Raw genomic sequence first — 22,704 nt, 5'->3', positions numbered from 1 at the left:
ATAAGAAAATGGCTTTTCCATTACTATATTTTGTATAGAGATCCTAATTGAACTTCCTCACAAAAGAAAACAGAAGAGTTTTTGTTAAAGAACTCCATACTTAAAACATTTTATTCAATGAGCTACTGAAGGGAAACCTAAAATTAGTGCAGTGCATTAAATAAAATTACTAGTGCATGCTTCAAAATCTGAAATAAAGTCAAATATTGTTATTTGAATTTTAAAACAGCATACTCCCTATGACCAAGTATTTTATACCACATATGCTAAAACAACCAAAAGGAGGCAACAATAAAAAAAGCTCATTTATACTGCAGTTAACCTTGCCAGTAGTGATATCTACTTCTTTTGTTCTGTGGGTATTGAGAGTAAGAATTTAAAAATTGGGAAACAATTAAACCATATTACAAATATAAGTCTGATTTTGACCGTTCAGTTTAAAGCTAATACCTTAGAATTATAGATACAAATTTGGAGAACATTTTAAAATCATATTAATCCCACATGGTGTGAAAAGGCATAGAACACCAGTGAAAGAACTCAGTCTTGTCTCTCAGCATGAAGCAATAAAAATGCTAATACTGGTTTATTTCATCTTTCATGCACATAAAAGATGAAATCAGAGTAAATGTCTCTAAATGCTAAAAAAAATATTTAATTATGAGTTGGTAAATTACAGCTGCTTTAATTTTAAAAAACATTTCTTTGTATCCCCTTTGATAAAGGTGTGCATTTTAAAAGTTCACTCTAATACCTTTAGGATAATTAAGATTTATACCTAATCTAATAAGCGTTATGGCAGACAAGCCAAGCACGTTTTGACCTAATGACTCATATAGTTGGAGATGCAGTCCAAGGCACAATTAGACTCTTCAGAAAAGAAACCTAATATGGCCTGTCACAAAAAAGAAGTGATATCTATTTCTGAAGATTGTAACTTGAGGGAATAAAAGCCTGAGAATAGGGTAAAAACACAGAATTCCAACTACTACAATTTCTTTTGTTATAGTTTTGTAATTTCACACAATCGAAAAGGTAAAGGTAAAATAAAGGGTTTACCAGCTAATTATTTTTTCCCTTCAGTATGCACAAGTAGAAATCTGATTTACTTCTGATCTTTGAAGTAAACACAAAATCAGACTACAAATCAGCTGCAGATACTGTATCTGAATATAGACTGTAAGAAATGGGTTAGAAAGTACAATTTAATTATTAAATATATTATCTGGATCTTGAAATGGACAAGATACTTTAAAAATCAAATTATTTTTCTTAAAAAAAAAAAAAAAGACACGACACAGTTCAGTAACATGAAGGTCTAGAAATATCTCTCCCTGTATTACCTATAGCGCGGGCAAATGAGTCACTTGGGTTAGACATTTTTTTCCCCTAAACATAACTTGCTAAATGAAATACTCAGAATATTAGATTTCATACACTAATTAAAAAAACTTCCAGATCGGCAGCATAATTTGATATGTCTTTTTCATCAGATTTGTCTAAAGGACTTTTCTCAAGGTTATACTAAGACTAATAATGAGAATGAAAAATTGAAGGTCAAGATTACAAGAAATAACATAAAGGATGATTAAAGGTGCTGCAAAATCTTTGTCATAGAAAACACTTTCTTTTAAAAGGTGAGAAAGATCAGATTATTCAGCATTCATTTACAGGTCTTTCTTAATGAAATTATCAATCCAGAAACCTTAAAATTTACAGGCAGTTTCCATGACAAGGTCTCTTGTCCAGTCACAGAGTTATAAGGAGTAATTTGTTACTCATCTGCATGCTGGGCAGCAAGGCTAAAGTGTACAATCATTGTATAAACAAATATTTTATTTTTAAATAAAAGTAGCGTATAAATACAGATTCCAGATACAAATATACTTCATGAAAAATGCACTTACAAGCCCTTGAAATAAATTCTGAAGGATTTTGATGTAATCTAGATTCATGATTGCAATGCTGAGAGTGAACAGAATTTAGGCATCTCAGTTAAAAACCAAGATCACTGAATTCTAAAATTGCAAGAATCCAAAACTCTGGAAGCATTTGAGATTCTAACATTACAATTTTCTAAGAATTTTAATATGCATTTCTATATAGACCTTTGAAGAACTGCAGCTGCACATCTTTCAGAAGTTTGGACTCCACTCAGTACTTTACGGAGTCAGGACACATAAACTGAAGCCTCTCACTGCTGTATCTTGAGGTACTTCCTATCATTGAATGCATCATTCTATTCAATATGTAATAATCAATGACAGGCAAATATATTCAATAGTTAAATCACTGAAATAGTCACTAAATTAGCAAATGTTACGGACACTTGATCTGTTCTCATCTCCCTCACTCCTTCCTTTTCTGGCCATGTGAATAGTACAGCTGTAGGGCTTTCTTATTTAGACAAACTATTATGACCATTACTCTGAATTTTTACTGCATTAGACCACGCCATACTGCAAAACCAACACTTCCTTCCTCATATTGACTGATGATATGTTTTTAGAAATACCTTTAATGTGAAGGGTCCAGCTAAAATTCAGAAACTTATTCAGTTACAATAAAGCCGTGAAAAAATGAAAACTGACTTTATTGTGAACACATTAAGACAGCATGTATTAAAAAACTCAGAAACTATTTAAATGCAGAAACCTTGTAGAAAGGTAAGTTAATTTACCAAATCATGTATTATTAATGGCTTAGGGCAGACACAATATGAAGATACTTGTAATGGTATGTGTTACAAGTAAGAGATCATATATTATGCTATTACAGTGTCTGACTCACACTGTAACTCACAGGAGCATCCTGACCTTGCTTTGATCAAAAGCCAAGCAAAACAAGCCATGGCCAAGGGTAAAGGGCTGAGTGTAGTGAGTTCTGGCACACAGTGTCAACAGGAAGGGAGTGTAATGAGCCTTGGTACAGGCTGTGCATCAATGAACACCTAGGGAACACCTGAGGTGTTGGAAAAGCATTGATAATGTCAAGGACTGATTTGACTGGCTTTTATAAAATACTCAGAAACTGGAGAGAAACATTGCCACATGGATGTCTGACATGCCACGAGAGCCAAGAATCAGGATGGAACCAGCTGATATCCATGCCAAGCCACTGCCCAGAGCAAATGTCTCATGTGTCCCAGACTGGGCTCTGCTGACCCACAGACACAGCTGACTTTGGGCATGACAAGTGTGCAATGTCTGCGCTGCCACTTACCCACCTACCTATCCACCACTTCGTGACATGGCCTTTGCAGTGGCACGTTGTCTTGTGTCACTGTGGTAATATTCAATTACAAGCTGATTTAAGCCATGCTTGATTTAATTTGTCTTGTGTAAAATATAATTAGTAAAATTCATGTTCCAGCTGTTCAAAGCTTAGGAGGAAACCCTGACATTTTCTACAGAGCTGACTGTAGGCTGCAATTTGTTTCCCCCCCCTGCCCCAAGTGTCTGTATTATGCTACATTATGCTACATTTAGTTAGAATAAAGTAGTGTTGTGTTGTATGCACAGCCTGTAAAGGAAACATGAAATATAGCAGAAAGATTTCTCCTGTCTTCAGATCTCTAGAACTGATCATAGAAACAGTAAAGAATAGGAAAAACGTTTCCATGTTGAACATAACTTCCCAGTTTTCAGACAATTTTCACAGTAACTACTGTTATAAGAAAAGGCCACTGCACTACTTAAGCTGTCAAGACGATAGCTAACTTCCTGAAAAAGTTAATACAGTTTAAGTACTAACTGCAATTTGGATACAGTATTAAAAGATGGACATCATTGAATGTGTCAGGTTAAACGTAATCCAGCTCCCAAGGTGATAAGAAATTTGTGTGAAACAAATGCTTGAAACAGAATCTACACATCTGTCTGTTCTTCTGAAATAATATGACAGACTCTGTGATAATTTCTGCATAATGACATCCTATAGCTCAATGGCCTGTGTTAAGAAGGTAATCTACATTGGACATAAAGATACAGATAACTGGTAAAATACCAGAGGAGCTTTGTTAAGTTCCCTACTGGTAAGGATAGTTTTAACTTTATTAATCTTTTTAATTTGGAGAATTTTTTAGTATTTGTTTTTTGTTTGTTTTTTTGTGCAACTGGTGGAATCAAGGGTGGTGATCAAGGAAGTATTTTTTAAGTTGCAAAACGCAAAAGGTCAAATACTTCATGCAGGAATGAAGTTTTAATGCCTGAAGACTTAATGGCATAAAACCACATTGCTATTACTTTCTGGTATAGTCAATAACATCACAAAATGATTGTCATTTCAGCCAGTCAAACTGAAAATTTCTCTTCAAGGATAATACTTGGATCTACAGTAAACCCACACCTTTTGTTATCTCTCATTTTCATGTAGAACTAAAACCCTGATGCACCAGACACCAACAATAAGAGAAGAGAACTATACTTGAATTAGACCTAAATGTCCTAGACAATAAACTAAACATTTCTATAAGTAAGAACCACAAGTCTACAATAACTTGGGAGGAAAGATCAGGACATCCATTGGCAGTAGATTCTATTTAGTTACCTAATTTCAATGTTCAACAGGTCAAAGTGGGGAAAGCTGTCTGTATTACACAGATGGAAAAATCTCCCATTTCTGAAAAACTCCTTTCCCTTGTAAACCTTAATGGCAGAAGAGAAGCAGAGAAATAGGCTTTGTGTTGAGAAAGAATGTTATTTTTCTGACAATTAGCAATATAATTGTGTGTTTGAGTTTTGGTTTGCTTTCAACTACATAGCATAAAACTAGGAATAGTTTTATTTCAGAAACATGATACATCATTTGCTTAATTCCACCCTGTGTACTGCATATCTAAACTACAAACCAGGTTTTCACATGTAAGGTAAGACTATGGAGAAAACCCTTGGGATAGGCAGTTATTTCCACCTTTTAAAGGGAAAATACAGTAACAGCTCTATATGACAAAAATATGGGAAGTAATGAAGACTCAGATCCAAATCTCCTCATGCTGAAGATTCAAAAGCAAAATCCCTGATGCAAACCATCAGTAGCCAGTCAAACAGGGTAAGAAGCTCTTCCTCTTATACTATATAACCACCAGCTTATACTATATAACCACCTTTCATATTCATTCTCCAGAACTCTGAGGCAAAAGCAAGGTAAGCAGAGATAACCCTGAGATACAAAAATATTTATAGTCCTTTTTAATTATGGTAAATGTATTCTTCCGAAAGGTTCAGAAAACTGCTAATCTTCTCATCTCAACTTTCTCAGAGTATAAGCAACTGCAAATGGTTTCCTTTTCTACAACAAAATGCAATCAATTACAAAGCAGATTTCCAGGTGGGAAAATGGAATTTGTTAGCAGCTAATTAACATCTATATCACCCTATCCTCTCTGTTTAATTAAGGCACCAAAGTACGTTCATGTTAATGTATTCAAAATTACTTTCTTTAGTTGTGAAAGAATAAAAAAAATAATTAAAAAAACAAAAAACCAAAAAAAACGAATAAACAAATTAAAACCAACCAAACACAAACAACCAAAAAAAAACATGAGAAAGAAGTAAAGAAAGTTTACCTAAAATATTTGCAGATTATCTAGATTGCAAATACAAGGATCAGGATAGATGAGAGGGTAGTTAAACAATTTGGACATTAAATAAAAAAAAATCTGTAGAATATTGCCTTTGGCATTCTGAATTAATACTTCGTGATGTGCCAGGCTGTAATAAACTGGGCTAATTTTTTAAAAATTTCTTAAATTATCAAAACTGAATATAGACAATATGCCAGTTCTTCTATTCCAATAAATCTGAAAAAAAAACTTTGAAGAAATTTTTTTCAATCAAGTAATGGGCAACCCACAATACATATTTTCCCAAAGAAAATGAGTTAACATTTGTTCCATTGCTACTGTGTTCTATTCATTGCAGCCAACAAATATGATCATGTTTAGGAATGCTGCAGTCAATGGTTACAAAAATTTTAAAAGGAATCATGCCTCTAAGGATATGGTACTACATTGGAAAAGTCAAGCAGGTAGTTTCTCTGTTATGCATACTGGTGACTGAAGACATCAGGTACCTTCCAGGCTTACCCAAATCCATCTGTGCACTGAGGTGGGAACCAGCCACAGCATTCTCTAGGATATCTCTCTGGAGCTTCATCATCTCAACCCCCAGAATCTAGAATCTGAGGATAATTCTGTGTCTATTTAAAAAATATTTTTCTATCACTTTTTTCATGCTAATTCATATCTGTTTAGCTCCTATTTGACTCAGTCAGAAACTGATAAAATTAAATAATGCTGAGCAGAGATATAGATAATAAACAGTGCTGATAGATCATGACGGTGATGAGGACTCTCAGCGGAGAAACTTTGATTTCCTCATTGTTTTTTATTTAAGTAAATACTGGCATGTATCTTTGCTTACTATCATTTCACCCAAAGTTCAGCCACTCATACCATATTCTCTGTATTCTCTGACATAACAGAAAATTAAGTAATAGGGATTTTGCAGAAGAACTAGAATTAACGTTAAAAATTCTTACAATATAAATTTCTGCCTTAAAGAACAGAAGTAAACTATTATCAGCATCTTGATACTTCATTTGCTCTCTCCCATTTCATTTTATTGTCAAAACTGACAATGTTACTTTGTAAACTTAGATCACTTAGTTAAGTTCATGACAGCTTTAACCTGACTCCAGCTTCATCCTCTTGATGAAGAACATGAGCTCTTGGTTGCTTCTTTGTTTGTGTTCCTGTTTCTTTTTTCCCCCTCTCCTTCTAATTAGAAAGAATCTTTGGAATATCTGTGCCAGCATTTTTCCCCAGACTCTTTTATATACTTACAGAAGTAAGGCCACCCACATTGTCTCTTTTCACTTATTACTGGATAGGAAACTTTAAAAACTGAGTTGTAATAATATCAGATATTATTTCTGGTTTATTTAAATATAGAAATTTCTACCAAAAATGCCCCCATATACTAAGAGCCAGACTCAGCAGAGGCAAAGCTGCAAGCTATATGGTGCATTGGATTGCAAAGGCAGTAAATAGCAGTCACAGCTGCTTTGCCTATACAAGAACCCTGGAAAGGCAAACTGGTAGCTGCCAGCTCTCAGCAGGACTCAAAGAATAGCAATTTGTCCTTGGAAAAATGTTCTGTGCCTTAAAACCAGTTTCAGCTCAAGTCTGCACACATTTTCAGCAGCATGAGCAGAAGTTTGGATCCTCAGTGACCACTTCCAATTTAATATTCCAGCTTTGGCTGTTTCTTCTAACTCTTCCCAATCCTGCCCAAGGGCAGAAGTCAGAACAGTCCTGAGCTTTTCCCCTACCCTCTTTTTCTTTTTACTGTGCTTTTTGATGGGAATTGTTTGGTTTCAGTCTTACTTTACTAAGTTTACTGGATGTGATGGGCTGAGAAGTCTCACAGCTCCAGAAAACAGCATGGAGAGAAACCAACCTAACTTAACTCTTTTTGCCTGGGAAAGTCCTCCAAAACTATTTCAGCAGATCTCGTAATAATCTCTTACACCATGACCTAGGACACTTTATCAGCATTATTATGCTGGAAATCATTATCCCAATGAGACCAGCACAGTCTGTATGCTATTTGGATGCACTGAACTGAGAACAACAGACACAGGCAAACCATGGATACCAAGGCAGAGTAAGCATTAGCAAGTTGTGTTAACTGAGCCCAAGGGCCAGGACTCCTTTCTTGTTGAGCTCCACAAAGGTGTGTTTCATACTGCCTATTATGTTTCCTCTGATTGTATGTTCATTTATGCTCAAATATTCCTGGTCTTTGAAACATGACAGAGGTAAAATTTCAAAAGCACAGGCACATACTAATTTAACTGCTTGTGTTCTCAAAGCATCTGAACCCATCAGTCCCTTGCATACCTGCAAAACAAACTCACCTAACAGTGTGCACCTGCTTATAGACATAAAATGCCTTTAGATGATTTTTTGTGCATATGTAGATATAGATCTGTGTATATGTGCAAGTGTACAGACAGAGGAAAAACTATGCAAATGATATACTCATATACACAGGTCCCACCTATTTAAGAGGGAACAGTTTAAGCTTGTATCTTTGACTGATTTGTCAGGTGTCACCTGAATCTTGTTTGTTAAGATTTAGTAATAGGAGAAAGCATATCTAATAACTCAGAAATGTGTACAGTTTAATTCTTATTATCCTGAAGCAATAAACAATTAGATCCATTTCACATTAAAGCATTTAAAACTCTTGCAAAGATAATATTGCAGAGCTCTCATGAAGAGATAAAAGTTTTTCATATATTCATCTGTATTTCTTTTAATATTGCCTTATCAGTAATATAGATGATATGAGTAGGTGAATGAATTAATTTAAGAAAGTTATTATTGACAAACGTACCTTGAGTTCAATTAGATGTCTGGGTTTGCATTGCTCTATTCTTATTAGTACATATAATCACTTCAGTGAACTAGTCTCGTGTCAGCAAAAAATACTGATATGAATCTGAGAAGAAAATTCAGTATTGCTGTCACTGTCATAGTTATTTTCCATAGGAACAGTATTTGTAATTCACAATCATAGCTGAATTTGTAATATCATAATTGTTTTCATTAAAATAGTAGGATATCTGCCCTATTGCTATCAGCAGAATGTGTGAGAAACTCATTAAACTGATAGATTTTCCTTCAATCTTTCTTTTTCCACTTTCCAAGCTAAATTTATCCTTAACTGCTATATGGCTATCACTCTAAAGAATATTTGTTTCTTCCTGAACAGCATTTCCTCATGGTGTTTATCCTTGACACAGGCTGTTTACTGATCTGTAACCATGGTATTTTTTAGGATAGATCATGCTTTATCCCCCCCAGAAAGCATGATGTCTTTGTTTCAAAATAAAACACACATCAATCCTGAACACAGACTGCTGCTCATCTATTCTGTGCATGTCACAGCTGTCCCTAAGACACCTAAGCAATTATCAGACACATTCTGTGGCATAGCATACATCAGGAACCTCTCTCAGATGACTGTGCCTACACAAGTCACTTTCTACATGCCTCCAATGTTATCTGAACAGGTTCTATACCTTCAAATACTCCTACATATCCTGATGTAAGGGATATGTAGCACATGAAGCATGCAAATTCCCTAGTTTCATGCTTTGAAAGTATTGTTTTCTAAGCTGCACACCTTTCTTCACATAATTTCAGAAACTTTCAGCAGACAAGTAAGAAAACATGCACATCCTTATTACGAATTTGAGACTCCAAGGTATCTCCAAGAGAAGTCACAAGAGCAAATCTAGTTTGTACACTGACAATATACACTACTTGGTCCAAAAGTCACATCCAGAAATTCGCTTTATTTAACATATGATTTAACATATGACATCTATATGATTTATAGATGTAAGCTTTGGAAATTATGTATATAACATGTAGATTTACAGGTGTGAGTTTTAGGATTGTAGTCCAGTTCCAGTCTTGAACTTAGTACTTAAGAGATTAAGACTCCATCACCTTCTGTGAATGAAATACGCACCAACAAGAATGAGTTAAGCACAGCAAAACAGAGATTCAAAGTTATTTCTGATGCTATAGAGTCACTTCAACCACAAAAAAGCCTTTCACAGTAATCAAGCTGGCGTTGCTGGCCCTCTGCCTTTTGCTTCCTACGTACTGTGTAGGATTTAGAAAGTGTTGAAGGAGCTGTAGCTTTAGACAAGTCCAAGGCTTTACTCAAGTGCTATCTGTGATCCTCATCTCCTTCATTTTCCACCATTTTTTTCCTTTAACATTCATATATTTAACCAGCAACTCTCTACCTGCAAGCAGTACCTTAAAACCTGACTGAAATTAGCTGAAGGCTGATGCACTAGCACTCATAATGCAGCTTATGCAGTGCTGTTTATATCAGTAGATCTTTACATATATGTTTCAGAAATGCCTTACCCAGAGAAGACTGTACTTAAGAGTGTTGCTTCATAGTGTCATACATAGACTGTAACAGACCTTACTATGTTTCCCCCATGACCAAACTTTATGACTGGCATTCAGTTGCAAGAAAGCTTTGAGGCAGCATTGCATAGACTAGTAAAATAAAACTAAAACATTCTACCTGAAAAGTGGGGAAGTGCTATGGCAAGCATACATACTTCCTAATAATATTTTAGAATACTTTAGAAATCATTTAAACTACTGCACATATGGCAAATTAAATGAAATTAAACTTGCCTGTATGGTCACCACCAAGCTGGTAGAAAACTTCTGCTAGAGGCCTTAGTTTGTTTTCAGTTGGAAAAAGTTTCACACACAAAACATAAAAAGTTTCATCTAGAGAAAACCCCAGAATTTTGCACAAGCACAGAAAATGTCAGTAGTGACAAACTCCTTAGCTTTACTGTTCCCATGTGTATCTCTTAAGAAATGTAAAACTGGAGTTTTTCTCTTGAGAGGTGGTAATGCCCAAAGGACTAAGGAGAGAATCCTGTCTGAATTAATTATTCAACAGGGACTATTCATACATTTTCAAAAGCAAAGTTCTGTTCTGGATTAGCATTGTCATATATGCATTTATATTTATTCTTCATATTTTCAAGACAGTTACAATACACAGTGCTTCAATGCAGTATAATTTGAGACTACCAAATGGGAAAATGAAAATAGAATGACAATGTTTTCCATAACCACATTAATTACAAGCACAGATTTGGCCTAGAGCTCCTCAGACTTGATAAATCCCAATGTCCCTCCAATGAGCCCTAGAGTTGTTTGTGTATTTATTTATACAGTCTGGATTTGCTCATAGCTGATCATAAAAGTGAACTGGAGAAAAATAAACAAGTCCTTAACAGTCCACATTTCTGGTCAAATCAGAAAACATATTTTTGATATTTCTTTGCATGATGTAGAAGAATGTTAGAATATTACTAATTTTGAAGACTCTCTCTGGTCTCTGCTATGCACATCTCTTGATCTGTGGGAAGCTTACAGAATTATCTTCCAGTCCTTGAGCTACACATCATCATTTTTAGGAAATTAAAGAGCCAGAATTTCACCTTTTGTTTAAATCCTAATGAGAATTACACTATATTCAGGGGATGGAAGGATAAGAATTCCCAAATTCGTTGAATAAAATACAGCTCTTAGTAATAGAATTGTCTAGTATACCCAGAGCATTTTAAAAGTATATGCAAAACAAAACTCCTATTAAAGTTTGGATAGTAAATCAACCGAAAAATAGTACAGACATCAAACATGTTTGTTTTCAATTATTGCACAAGCCACTGTTCTTGGAACATCATTTATTGGTAGTATACCTTAAGTACATAATGTTTTGGAAAATGACAAATTTTTAATTTTTATTTATTATATTAAGCCAATTTTTTTTCCCCACCTCATTCTCTCCACCCCTTTTGCAGATAAAATAGAATGGTTGAAAGATTCAACGATGACTGAAGGTTTTCTTCACTTTAAAAACTTTTTTAGCAACTTCTTTTTCAGTGAAGCACTTTGCTTCACAATGTGATACTTGCAATGATTTATACTCAATGTAAGCATATTAGGAGATGACAAATAATTAAAATCTAAAGAACAAATTCTACAGCAGAGAAGCCACCACAATTACACATTTGAGGTATCTGCTTATATATTGTAAAGATACCTCTTGTCATCTTCTTTATCAACTTCTTAATTGTTTTAAAAATCCTAAATTGTGAAAAATATATAAATCAATTATTATAGATGTGATTTCAAATATGTTCAAAATTATTAATCACACTAACACTTATACTGGGACTGTCCTTATATAGGATCACAATATATCCTGTATAAAGGAACAAAAGCATGGAAGAGATCTCCTGCAACACAGATTTTAGAGGAAATCTTTAATTTCTAGACTCAAAGACTCACCTTCGGGCATTACCACTTCTCAAGAGAGAAACTTCGGTTTTACATTTCTTAAGAGTTACACATGGGAACAGTAAAACTAAGGAGTTTGTCACTGCTGACATAGACTGTAACAGGGCTTACTATGTTTCCCCCATAAGCAAACTTTATGACTGGCCTTCAGTTGCAAGAAAGTTTAGAGGCAGCATTGCATAGACTAGTAAATTAAAACTAAAACATTCTATCTGAAAAGTGGGGAAGCAAACATACTTCCCAATAGTATTTTAGAATACTTCAGAAGTCATTTAAACTACTGTGCATGTGGCAAATTAAATGAAATTAAATTTGCCTATCTGGTGATCACCGGGCTGGTAGAAAACTTCTGCTAGAGGCCTTCGTTTGTTTTCAGTTGGAAAAAAATTCACACACAAGGCATAAAAAGTTTCATCTAGAGAAAAACCCTGAATTTTGCACAAGCACAGAAAATGTCAGGAAGCTATAAAACTCCAGGAACTGTAGCAAGTGAAAAGTTCCTTAGAAAAACTTTCTAATTACTTGTGCATTTTGGTGGGTTTTTTGTTGTTGTTGTTGGATTTATGGGTTTTGTTTTTTTTTCCTTCTAAGACATATTTCGTACACCTACCTAGTGCTTCCTATGCATTTGTAAACCAGAAAAGAATCTGCCCATTAAGGGCAGGGTGCTGGGGATGGATGAGAGGGTGGTGGGCCCCTGTTCCCAGTGGGAATGCTAGACAAACTCTGCACTCATCTGGTAAAGACAAGTCTTCAAACAGACATAAGCAGGGATATGTTCTAAATGAACTACATAAAGCTGAATCTCAAGTTGGTCATTCCAGAGGGCTTAAGAAAGTAAAGTGGGAGGGCTTCAACTGCTGCAGCTGCTGCATTTCCTGTCCTCTTTTCAGAAAGCATTACTAAAAAACTGTCACATTTGCAGTGCTTTTTCGGAATAAAAAAGGTGTAAGTGATTGAGTGAGCAGAACCACCCCTCAAACTACATAACTTCAGTAAATATGGTTCATTCTTATGACCATTCAACCTCACTCTCCTACCACTTCAAGTGCATACACAGAGCATTGCCTCCCACGTAGAAGTATGTCATAGAGCAGTCAAGGAAAGAAAAAAGGTGATTTCACTCCTTTCAGTGAGATATATTTCATATATATGTACCTCAGGGAGGCACATTTAATTTAAACTATATACAAGTGAAAGCTGTGTGTCACAGACATGAAGGTGGCATACAGCCCTTCAAAGAATAAAATACTATCCTCCTTAAAACCTTGACCATCTTCCAGTCAATATAAATCAATTGCCATATTTTTTTCCAAAACAAATTTTCCTTAGAAGTTTGAGGACTTATGCAAAATGTCAAAAATCAGTGGAAGATTTTATTTTACAGGGTTTTGGATTAGAACATTGAGTGAACATCCAGACAGCTTTGACACTTTGACTATGTTTAGAGTGTTTAAAGCTTTCCAAAAATTATGAAGTATATAGGGCTTTACTGAGAAAGAATCTCACACCATATTTGTGCCCATGAGGACTGGTTTCCCATATCCCAGGTCTGGAGCCAAATTTAAACAGTAACATTTCCTGTAGGCACTCTGCACCTGTAAGGACTATCAGAGATACAATCCAGAGCTGCATTGCCTCTCTGATGCTCTGAGAGAAGTATTCCTTTCTTTTTTTTTTTTTTTCCACAGTTTTTCCATCTCATAAAAATAAAGCTGCCTCTTTAGAATGAAGAAGTAGTAACACTGAAAGTTCAGTGCTTTGTTTGTTTGTTTTCCAGATCAGCTTTTAAAATGCAATGTTTTAGCAGTGTTGTAATGTCCACAATAAATAACAGTCAAAAAACCTAAAATTTTCGACCTTCATCAGGGGTCAAACACAGAGAAACGCCTACCAGCGCTCCACTCTTGCAAGCCACCTCTTGGATCAGCTCTTATGATGGAACACTTCTTTTTATCTCAGTTACCCTTTTAATCTTCCATTTCTTTACCTTTCACTACAGTTTTATGCAGCAAATATTTGTACTAGGAAAAAAAACCACAAGATTATTCCAAAGCAATATTTCCCTGACCTTTTGTCTTAAACTTTTAATCCAAGTTGGTACATAAAGCCTACCCCATGGATTATAATTACAGCAAATGCTGTCTCAGAAATACCAGGACTCAGGAAATCATAATTTACACAGAACAACATAGAATTACACAATTGGTTAAAATAATAAAGCATAATGAAAGGATATTTCAAGTGGAATTTTAATGTCATAATTAATTTCTAAAAGTCTGAGTTTCACCCTTCATATAAATAAGTGGATGCTAATAGGCCATTCAGAAAGGCTCCCCTTGTTATAGTACATTGAGATATCCCCTATGTTTATACATATGTAAGTACAATTAATACTGTAACCCAACTGGAAACTAAATTGCTTTAGTTAACCAACCATTGCAAGGCAATCAAACGTTGCAACAATTGTAATCGTAGAAAGCCCACTTGGGGAATAGCAATAATTATTTCATACAGAATTCTCTCTTCCCTCTTCCAGCTCACAAACCATTTTTTTAATGCATCTCTATACCAGATAAATAATTGCACCGTCACAAGTGTCAAAACTGTCCCCCTTTCTCTCTCCAGCATAACAGAAAATTCAAACTGACACGGCTGTTTCATCTAGAAATATTGCTTTGTACCTCTGATTTGTAAGTGCATTAATCTAAAAACATTTCTGTAGGTTTTACTTCTCCAGCTGTACTTGCAGCTCAGGAGCTGGGCAATACCAATAGAGTAGGAAACAAAGAACAGCATTTCTTAATTTGCCTCAAGCTAAGCACTTTGAATTTGCTTTCATAAACTTCCCTAATATTCTCTGAAGACTTAATAGGAGTCTAAAGACTTAATATTTACCTGTTTCAAAGCAGGTAAGAATTACTTCAGGGCTGTAGATATAAACTGCAGGCCAGATGTTTCATTTGACTTTGTGATTTATCAGGAAACAATACTTTACAATTTTTCCTTCTTTTACTCATATTACATTCAGTATTCTTCAATATTACTCTTAATATATTTTTGAAATATTTTTCACTTTTTAGTAAATTAGTTGTTGACAGTTATTATGATATTTAATTATCAATGCAAAAATACAAAAAAAAAAGCCAAACAAAAACCTATGATATTTTTTCTGTCACTTACCTAAAAAGTGAGGGTAATTATTATGTTAGCTACATGCTCTTAACTCATTTTAGAGCTCCATTTCTGCTTCTGAGACATTCAATATATACCTGACAATAATTCATTTATTTTAGAAATAATATATATAGTTGCCAGAGTCATTCTGTGCATTTAGAAACCTATGCAAGGTGACAGCAGGCTAGGAATGTGGAAATACTTTAGCTAACACCAGATATTTGCTTTTCAAGAAGTTGCTAGGTCACAGTGTCCCAGGCACAAATTCATATAAATCTGAAATTTCTATTTTCACAGCTATTTTTAGTTTTAGTGAGCAAGATCAAACTATTAGAACCATAGAATTATTAAGGTTGGAAAACATCTTTAAGATAATTGACTTCAATTATTAATCCAGCACTGCCAAATCCACCACTAAACCATTTCCTTAAGCATGACTTCTACACATCTTTTAAATACCTCCAGAGATGGTGACTCAACCACTTCCTTGAGAAGTCTGTTCCAATGATTGACAACATTTTCAATGAAGAAATTTTTATTAATATCCAATCTAAACCTCCCTTGGCACAACCAGATGCCATTTCCTTTTGTGGCTTGTCACTTGGGAGACGAGACTGATATCACCCTTGACAGAATCTCCTTTCAGGTAGAGAAAGGAGAGCAATAAATTCTCACCTCCCCCTGCAACTGCTGCATTTCTTGTCCTCTTTTGAGAAAGCACTACTACCCCTCGTCCTGCTTTCCTGTAGACTAAACAACCCCAGTTCCCTCAGACACTCCTTGTAAGTCTTGTTCTCCAGACTCTTCACCAGTTTCATTACCCTTCTCTGGAATCATTCCAGCACCTCCATGTCCTTCTGGTACTGAGGGGCCCCGAACTGCACACACAAGAGGCACGGTCTCACCAGTGTTGAGTACAGGGGCATGCTCACTTCCCTTCTGCAGGACACACTATTCCTGATAAAAGCCAGAATGCTGATGGCCTTCTTGGCCTACCCGACACACAATATTCAGCTATTGTGTCAATCAGCACTCCCAAGACCTTTTTCTCTGGGCAGCTTTCAACCACTCTTCCCCAAGCCTATAGCACTGCATGGGTTTGTTGTGACCTAAGTGCAGGACCCAGCACTTGGCCTTATTCAACCTCATACAGTTGGTCTGAGCCCATTGATCCAGTCTCTTCACCCTCTGGCAGATCAAGACTCCCACCCAACCGGATGTCAGCTGCAAACTTACTGAGGGTACACTCCATCTCCACATCCAGATCATTGATGTTAAACAGACTTGGACTCAGTACTTAGTCCAAGGGAACATCACCTCTTACCAGCCACCAACTGGACTTAGCTCCTTTCACCACAACTCATTGGCCATTGAGCCAGTTTTTCTCTAGTCCATATGTAGCCAGTTTCTCCAAGAGAATGCTGTGGGAAACTGTGGGAAACTCTACTTCTAAGTCCATGTAGACAAAATCCACAGCCTTTCTCTCAACCCCTAAACAGGACAGCTTTTCATAGAAGGAGATAAGATTAGTCAAGCAAGTCCTGCCTTTATAAACCCATGCTGACTGCTCACCTGGTTGTCCTGTACATGCCATGTGATGGCACTTAAGATGATCTGCTCCATAACCTCCCCCAGCAGTGAGGTCAGACACACTCAGGTAGTTCCCTGGCTTAAAATCTTAAACTTTGGTAAAGATTCATTTAATTATCAATCCATAAAAAAAAACAAACTTAAATTTTCACTTTTCTTTTTCTTTGCTTTGCCTTCCTGAAGTAGCTTGAACTTAATGCCTGAGAGGTATTGGAAGAGATTCTATACTCACTCAACCAGAATTACTAGGAAAAAGGGATTTTAGCCATAGATGTGGGTATATATGTTTCTATCATTGTTTAGACCCCACTTATTTTCTAAATAAGTAAATTGGCTCCTTAGGAAGATGTTGACAATCTTTACATCAAATTATTAGCTGAAATATCAAAAATGAGATTATTACAATAAATCTGGACCTTCATCGATTTTTCCTGATGCCAGCTAATTTCAAAAGAACTTATCTGAGGATCATGATTTTTTTTTTTATGCTGTAGCTCTTTATAAACCTTGGTTATATGGCCAGCTCTCTTTGTCTTTCCTCATACAGGTTTGTTCTATTGAAGATAGCCTATATATAGTTTCCCAGAAGGAATGTTTGTGCTATTTTCTCTCTAAAACTCCAGAGGCAACCTGGATGACAAGGATGTTGCTGGACATGTCTTTCTATGGTGATGCACGGGACTTATGAAGACCATTTATAATGCTATCAGAAGTATTTTAAGAACCCTCATCTGCAGAAAGTTTTACAGTAGATCTATTTTCCATCAGAGACATTAGAGGAATGAAAATTAAATTTATCAGAAAGATCTGTGTGCAAACTAATTTGAGCAGGCATTTTCTATAAAGTAGGCCACAACAGAAGAAATATTACTTCTGGCAAAAATAGAAAAAAAAATTAAATTATAAGAAGCTTAATACATTTATCTGAAATTTAATTGCATAACCTAATGTTAAGTCTATTGTATGATAAACATTGTTCTCATCCAAATTCATAACAGTAAAGCACAAGCTCAGTTTGCAGTTACTTTATTAGAACTCTTCATTTTTTTAAAATTTTATTCTGAGCACAGTCTTTGCATCAGCCACAAAATTAGTATAAAAACACATTTCAAAATAGTTTTGAGTTTATGATGATTCTAGCAGCCTCTCTGGGGTGACCAACTTCTACTGCAAGTAAAGGGCAAAAAGAAAACCAAAAGCTGAGATGGAGTTGTTGATATGATGCCAGTGTGCACAATACACAGTAAGAAGAAAAATTATTAGAAAGAGCATCTGAATGTATTTACATCACTCAGTACTGTATCCATCAAACTTGCAGGTTTTTTTTTCTTTCAGAACAGAGACAGATTAGCAGAAAATATCGCTGTAGCATTCTCAGTATTGCATCCCTATGGAATACCCATTCTATTCCGTAATGTGTGTTAGAAGCTGTGCCTGTGCAAGAAAGCACACTTAAAAGCTTCAGGCTGTGTCCATAACCTCTTTGCACTCCTAAAAGCTGAATTATTTGCCCCGGCCTTGAGGGTTGCTTTGTCTCTGTTTATTTTCAATATTCTACCTTCAAGTGTTTGAGAAACACAAGATCAGAAAGAACATCATAGAAAAGCAATGTGCATTTAACTGTGTGATACTGTGATTCAAAGGGATGTGCAAACAGACCCTAGATTTGTAGCAGCGTAACATAAAAGAACCATCTGCTTTTATTTCAGAAGGAATAGATAATGAAGGCAAAATAAATGACTTTGACACTTACCAGGGAGCTGTAGCCTAAAATTAATAGGCTTATAATCATGCAGCACAACCTTAATTTTGCTTGATTGGTAATAAAGAATTAATGTATATTTTACAAGCATCTCACTTGTTTTTCAGTAAATCATTGAAGAATATAGCGAAGTGTTTGACCAGGTTAGGGTCTTTTTTTCAGTTTTACAAGAGTATTGAAGAGATAAAGTTACTAACGTATAGATGAGGATTCTAAAAATTATTCTACAACCCTCAATATAAACAGCCATGTAGATAACCAACTATTTCCATATTAAGTTGTTGCCTGCTCTTTTCCACCACATAAGCAAAAACAACTTGTAAAAATGTTTTCTATGATTCTGTTTCAGTGCTTGGAGTAGCACACTTTTAACTGGTAGTAATCATCATTCATATGTCTTTGCAATAATCTATTGCATGTCAAAACATCTGTCTTGTGTCAACCTCAGAGCTACATCTCTTCATCTGCAAATGTCCCTCTAAACTTCTGAAGTGAAAAGTCCACTTTATTGTCTAGACACCGAGACTGAGACTGTTTATTTAATAAAATAGAATACCCATTCATAGTCAATGACTTTTTCTGTGGTAGATCTATAAGCAACATGTTTGTAAAAATATAGTAAAAAATTCAAAGAGGAAAATCAGAGGAGATAAAAAGTCAAACTCACCCCAAACTCATCCCTCCACTGATGTGATGCTTGGTACTTCTCTGCTTCTTTAGCGAGGCGCTGAAGAACAAAGAAAGAGAGGACATACATTTCAGTCTTTACTGATTCTTCACAAGGCAAAATCTTTTTATTTTCTTAATATATGTGTTTTGTCTATGCAGTTTTCTCTCTATATATGTACTTATTTGAAAGTTATGTATATTTGAGTAAAAGATGCATCATATTTTTAAAAAATGATATTTTCTGTATAATTTATTTGTTAATCACCCATTAGATAGTGTAACCCTAATTCCAATGTCTTTAAGAACTTCTGGTTAAGTTCAAAATCCATCAATATCCTTCAGAAAATGCTTCCTACTTACAAAACCTTGCCTTACCCATATTTAATTTAATCTACCGTCCAATGACAAGTATTTATTAGATTTTTAAAACACTGTATTACTGACATGTATTTCACAATTAAACTATTTAAGTTAAATTAAAGGAACTGTTGATATCCTCTGTGACTATAAGGGATCCATGGAAAACTCAGTAGTTTGCAGTAGCTGTGTCTGGTCCCACAGACTGAATACCCATTAGCCATTGGAAAGTATCAGGCATGCTCCTATAGGACATTTTTTCCCATGTAAAAGAATCTGAAAGAAATCCAATTTGTCTACAAAACAAGAAGCAAAGTACAGAGCACAGGAATGATCATATGATTGTCTTGCACATCATTCTCTTGTACAGACACACTGGACAAACATCTCAGATACCCACAGTATTTTCAGTTTTCTGCAAATACACGAGGACAGGATTGTCCATCTCATTTCCTCACCCACTCTAGACACTTCTGCATCTGAATTTGGTCTGTCCTCTGATGAGTTCACACTAATTAAGTCACGTTTCATGTTACACCAGATTGTTGTAAAGCAAGATGCAACACTTGCTACACATGTAAATAGCTGCAGTTAACACTGCCCTCAGATTTCCCTCACAGTCTGCCTCCCTACCTGATGGCACTCCGTGAACTGCACCTGTTTTCTATAACATACAGTAGACCCAAATGCACAAACTGATAAAAGGCCTCTGAAGAGAAATATATAAAGAGCATTAACATTCCTATGAATTTTGCACAGAAAAAACTACAGCCACAGTTGATATTCCTCAGCTTGATTTAAAAAGTTAGTATTTTCTTCTGGTATTATAAAGCACAAATTTTTAAAGCAAATGAAATTTTAAAAAACTAAGGTTTATCTTGGTTTGGTTCTTGTTTTTCTTTTTCTTAGGGGCAGGGTAAAGATTCTGTTTTCCTTAATTAAACTAAAATAAAAGTCACACATTACCACATGACAAATCTGGCAGAAAACTTTATCACCATTTATGTGCAGGCTATCATAAAGACACAGATAATGCAATCAGTGACTGATGACTTCATTTTCAAGCAGTAGATGTTCTTTCAAAAGGTATGGGTTGACTGTGTACAAAAACCAGAGGCATGCTCTACTGTTTAATACTTATGATATTTTTAGGAAACATACAGGAAGATTATTCAAATTAAATTAGAAAAAATAAAATTGCAATGCTAAAGATTTCTGAGAAGTCCCCTATTTCTGTGCAAGGAGAAATGATACTATTACAGCAATATGGTTTATAATGTCTGAAACCCTTCCACAGCAAGTTCTTTGTTAAGACCAAGAGTAAGAAGTCAAAACTCTTGTGTTACAGATAGCCAGATTGTGAAGGAAACTCAAGTTACCTATGCCTTTTACTGTGACACAAGAAGAGAGCAATTTTTCATCTCTTTCAAAGAAATCGTTCCTGTTTCCTTTTGAGATATGCAAATGTCAGGTCTTGCCTTCTCTGTTTTTATGGAGGAGTCTCTGGAGAATGCCAGCAGACGAGTAACACCACAGCTGACAGCCGACACTTCCCGTTTGCCCTCTCATTACAATAGGAGTTTAATAAGGTAACACCTTCTTTAACACCATGAGCCATTGCCATTTCCTACAGGCTTCTTTAGCAAATATTAAAATACTGAGATTCATAGCTTTATATGTAAGAAGATAAACAGAAATAGTTCTGAAATAAAATTGCAAAATTATTATTTCTTCATATTACGTTTTAACCATTTCTTACTCCATGCCTCTGTATGAGTGCTGTGAAGAAAGCAGTGAGACCTTTTCTGGACGTCATCTTTTTTAGAGAGGATGAAAAACTAAGCACTACTAAAAGAGGAAAATGAACAAAAGTCAAATGCAACAGAAACATTCTGGCTTACATCAAGCTATTTAAAAAACCCTCATTTGTGCAGGATGATGGAGAACAAGGATTCTCAGTTTATGGTAATATCCAAATTACTTTTAAGTAGTACATAAATTGAGACATTGTGATCAAAAGGAGAGGGCTGGAAAAGCTAAAAAAATGTTGTAGTGTCTACTCCTGTACTTCTGGAGGATGTCTGAAAGCTGAGAGATGGTGTTCTGAGAGAAAGGACTGATGCTAGATTTAGGCACAGTGTAATTTACACAGTAGCTAATGTAAAATTTAAGATGCTTGAAAACACTTTAATCAAACAAACACTTGTTTAATACATGTTCCTAGATTAAACAATTGCTTCTACCTCTTTTTTTATTTAACTTTTTTTCTTTTAATTTTAATTTTTTTTCTTTTTTAATGAATAAGAACAGTTCTCTCCTTTGCTACTTCCTAAATATTGTGCAGGGTGCATTATTTTCAGGAATTTTCAGAATCCTTAGCTCATTAATAAAACAATACTTATTCCTTGAGAGAAAGCCAATGGCCACAAATCAGTATTTTCAATCAAACTTTGAAAGAAGACAAGATTTACCTTCCACTAGATTTCCTTAAATCTTGCAAAGACAGTGGTTACCTTTAAAGCTATTGGGAAAGAGAGATAGATGCAAGTGTGATTTACTCCATCAGCCTATGAACTTTATCTTTCAAAGGGATTAAAAAAGACTACACTCACACACACAAAAGCAAACTAACAACTAGAAACCTAAAGCCTGGCTGCCTGTCACTCTCAAACTGTCAATTTGCGAAGGTCTTGTCCCCAGATTCCAAGTGCATGTTACGGTCCTTGAAAGACAGCCTTTGATGTAGCACTGACTGAAAGAAAGAGACCTGAAAAATCTTTATCTGATCTGTAAAGATCAACTCCCTAGAAGGCCTATTCATCATCCAGCTTTCATTTTTGTGTGTATATGTCATATCTTTATCCCTTCCTATCCAGCACAGAATTCTGTCATCTAATGGCCCAATTACAATTACATCGAGTACAAAGATATAAATCTTTTTTTTTTGTGCTTCTCAGTCTAAGTACTTTATCTTGAAAATAATATTTGACTAACCCTTGACATATTAAGCTATTATTAAATGTGTAAGTTTGAAGTTATTAGACATCAATAGCCTTACAAAGCTTTTTAAAATACCAAATCCGTTGCATTTTAAATTTATTTTAAGAAGATAAATACGCAGGGAGCATATATCAATACTAACTTTAAATAGAACAACTTAAAAACATAAAATGAACTTTAAATGTTTATTTTAAAATATGGGCCAAATATTCAATCCTGTTCTTGC

General features: G+C 35.2%; 1 protein-coding gene across 2 annotated transcripts in view; it reads right to left on the bottom strand.

Moving 5' to 3' along the window:
* Nucleotides 1-22,704, bottom strand: part of CACNA2D1 (calcium voltage-gated channel auxiliary subunit alpha2delta 1) — a 372,848-nt gene that overhangs the window by 167,648 nt on the left and 182,496 nt on the right. For both annotated transcript variants that reach the window (XM_030446297.1, XM_030446305.1), the window contains exon 4: nt 19,120-19,179. In XM_030446297.1, the coding sequence (XP_030302157.1) occupies nt 19,120-19,179 (60 nt within the window). The remainder of the gene's footprint in view (nt 1-19,119; nt 19,180-22,704) is intronic.

The sequence above is a fragment of the Calypte anna genome, chromosome 1, assembly GCF_003957555.1.
Source record: "Calypte anna isolate BGI_N300 chromosome 1, bCalAnn1_v1.p, whole genome shotgun sequence".
Lineage (NCBI taxonomy): Eukaryota > Metazoa > Chordata > Aves > Apodiformes > Trochilidae > Calypte > Calypte anna.
Note: the sequence above shows the minus strand (reverse complement) of the source record. Positions and strands in the feature narration are given on the sequence as shown.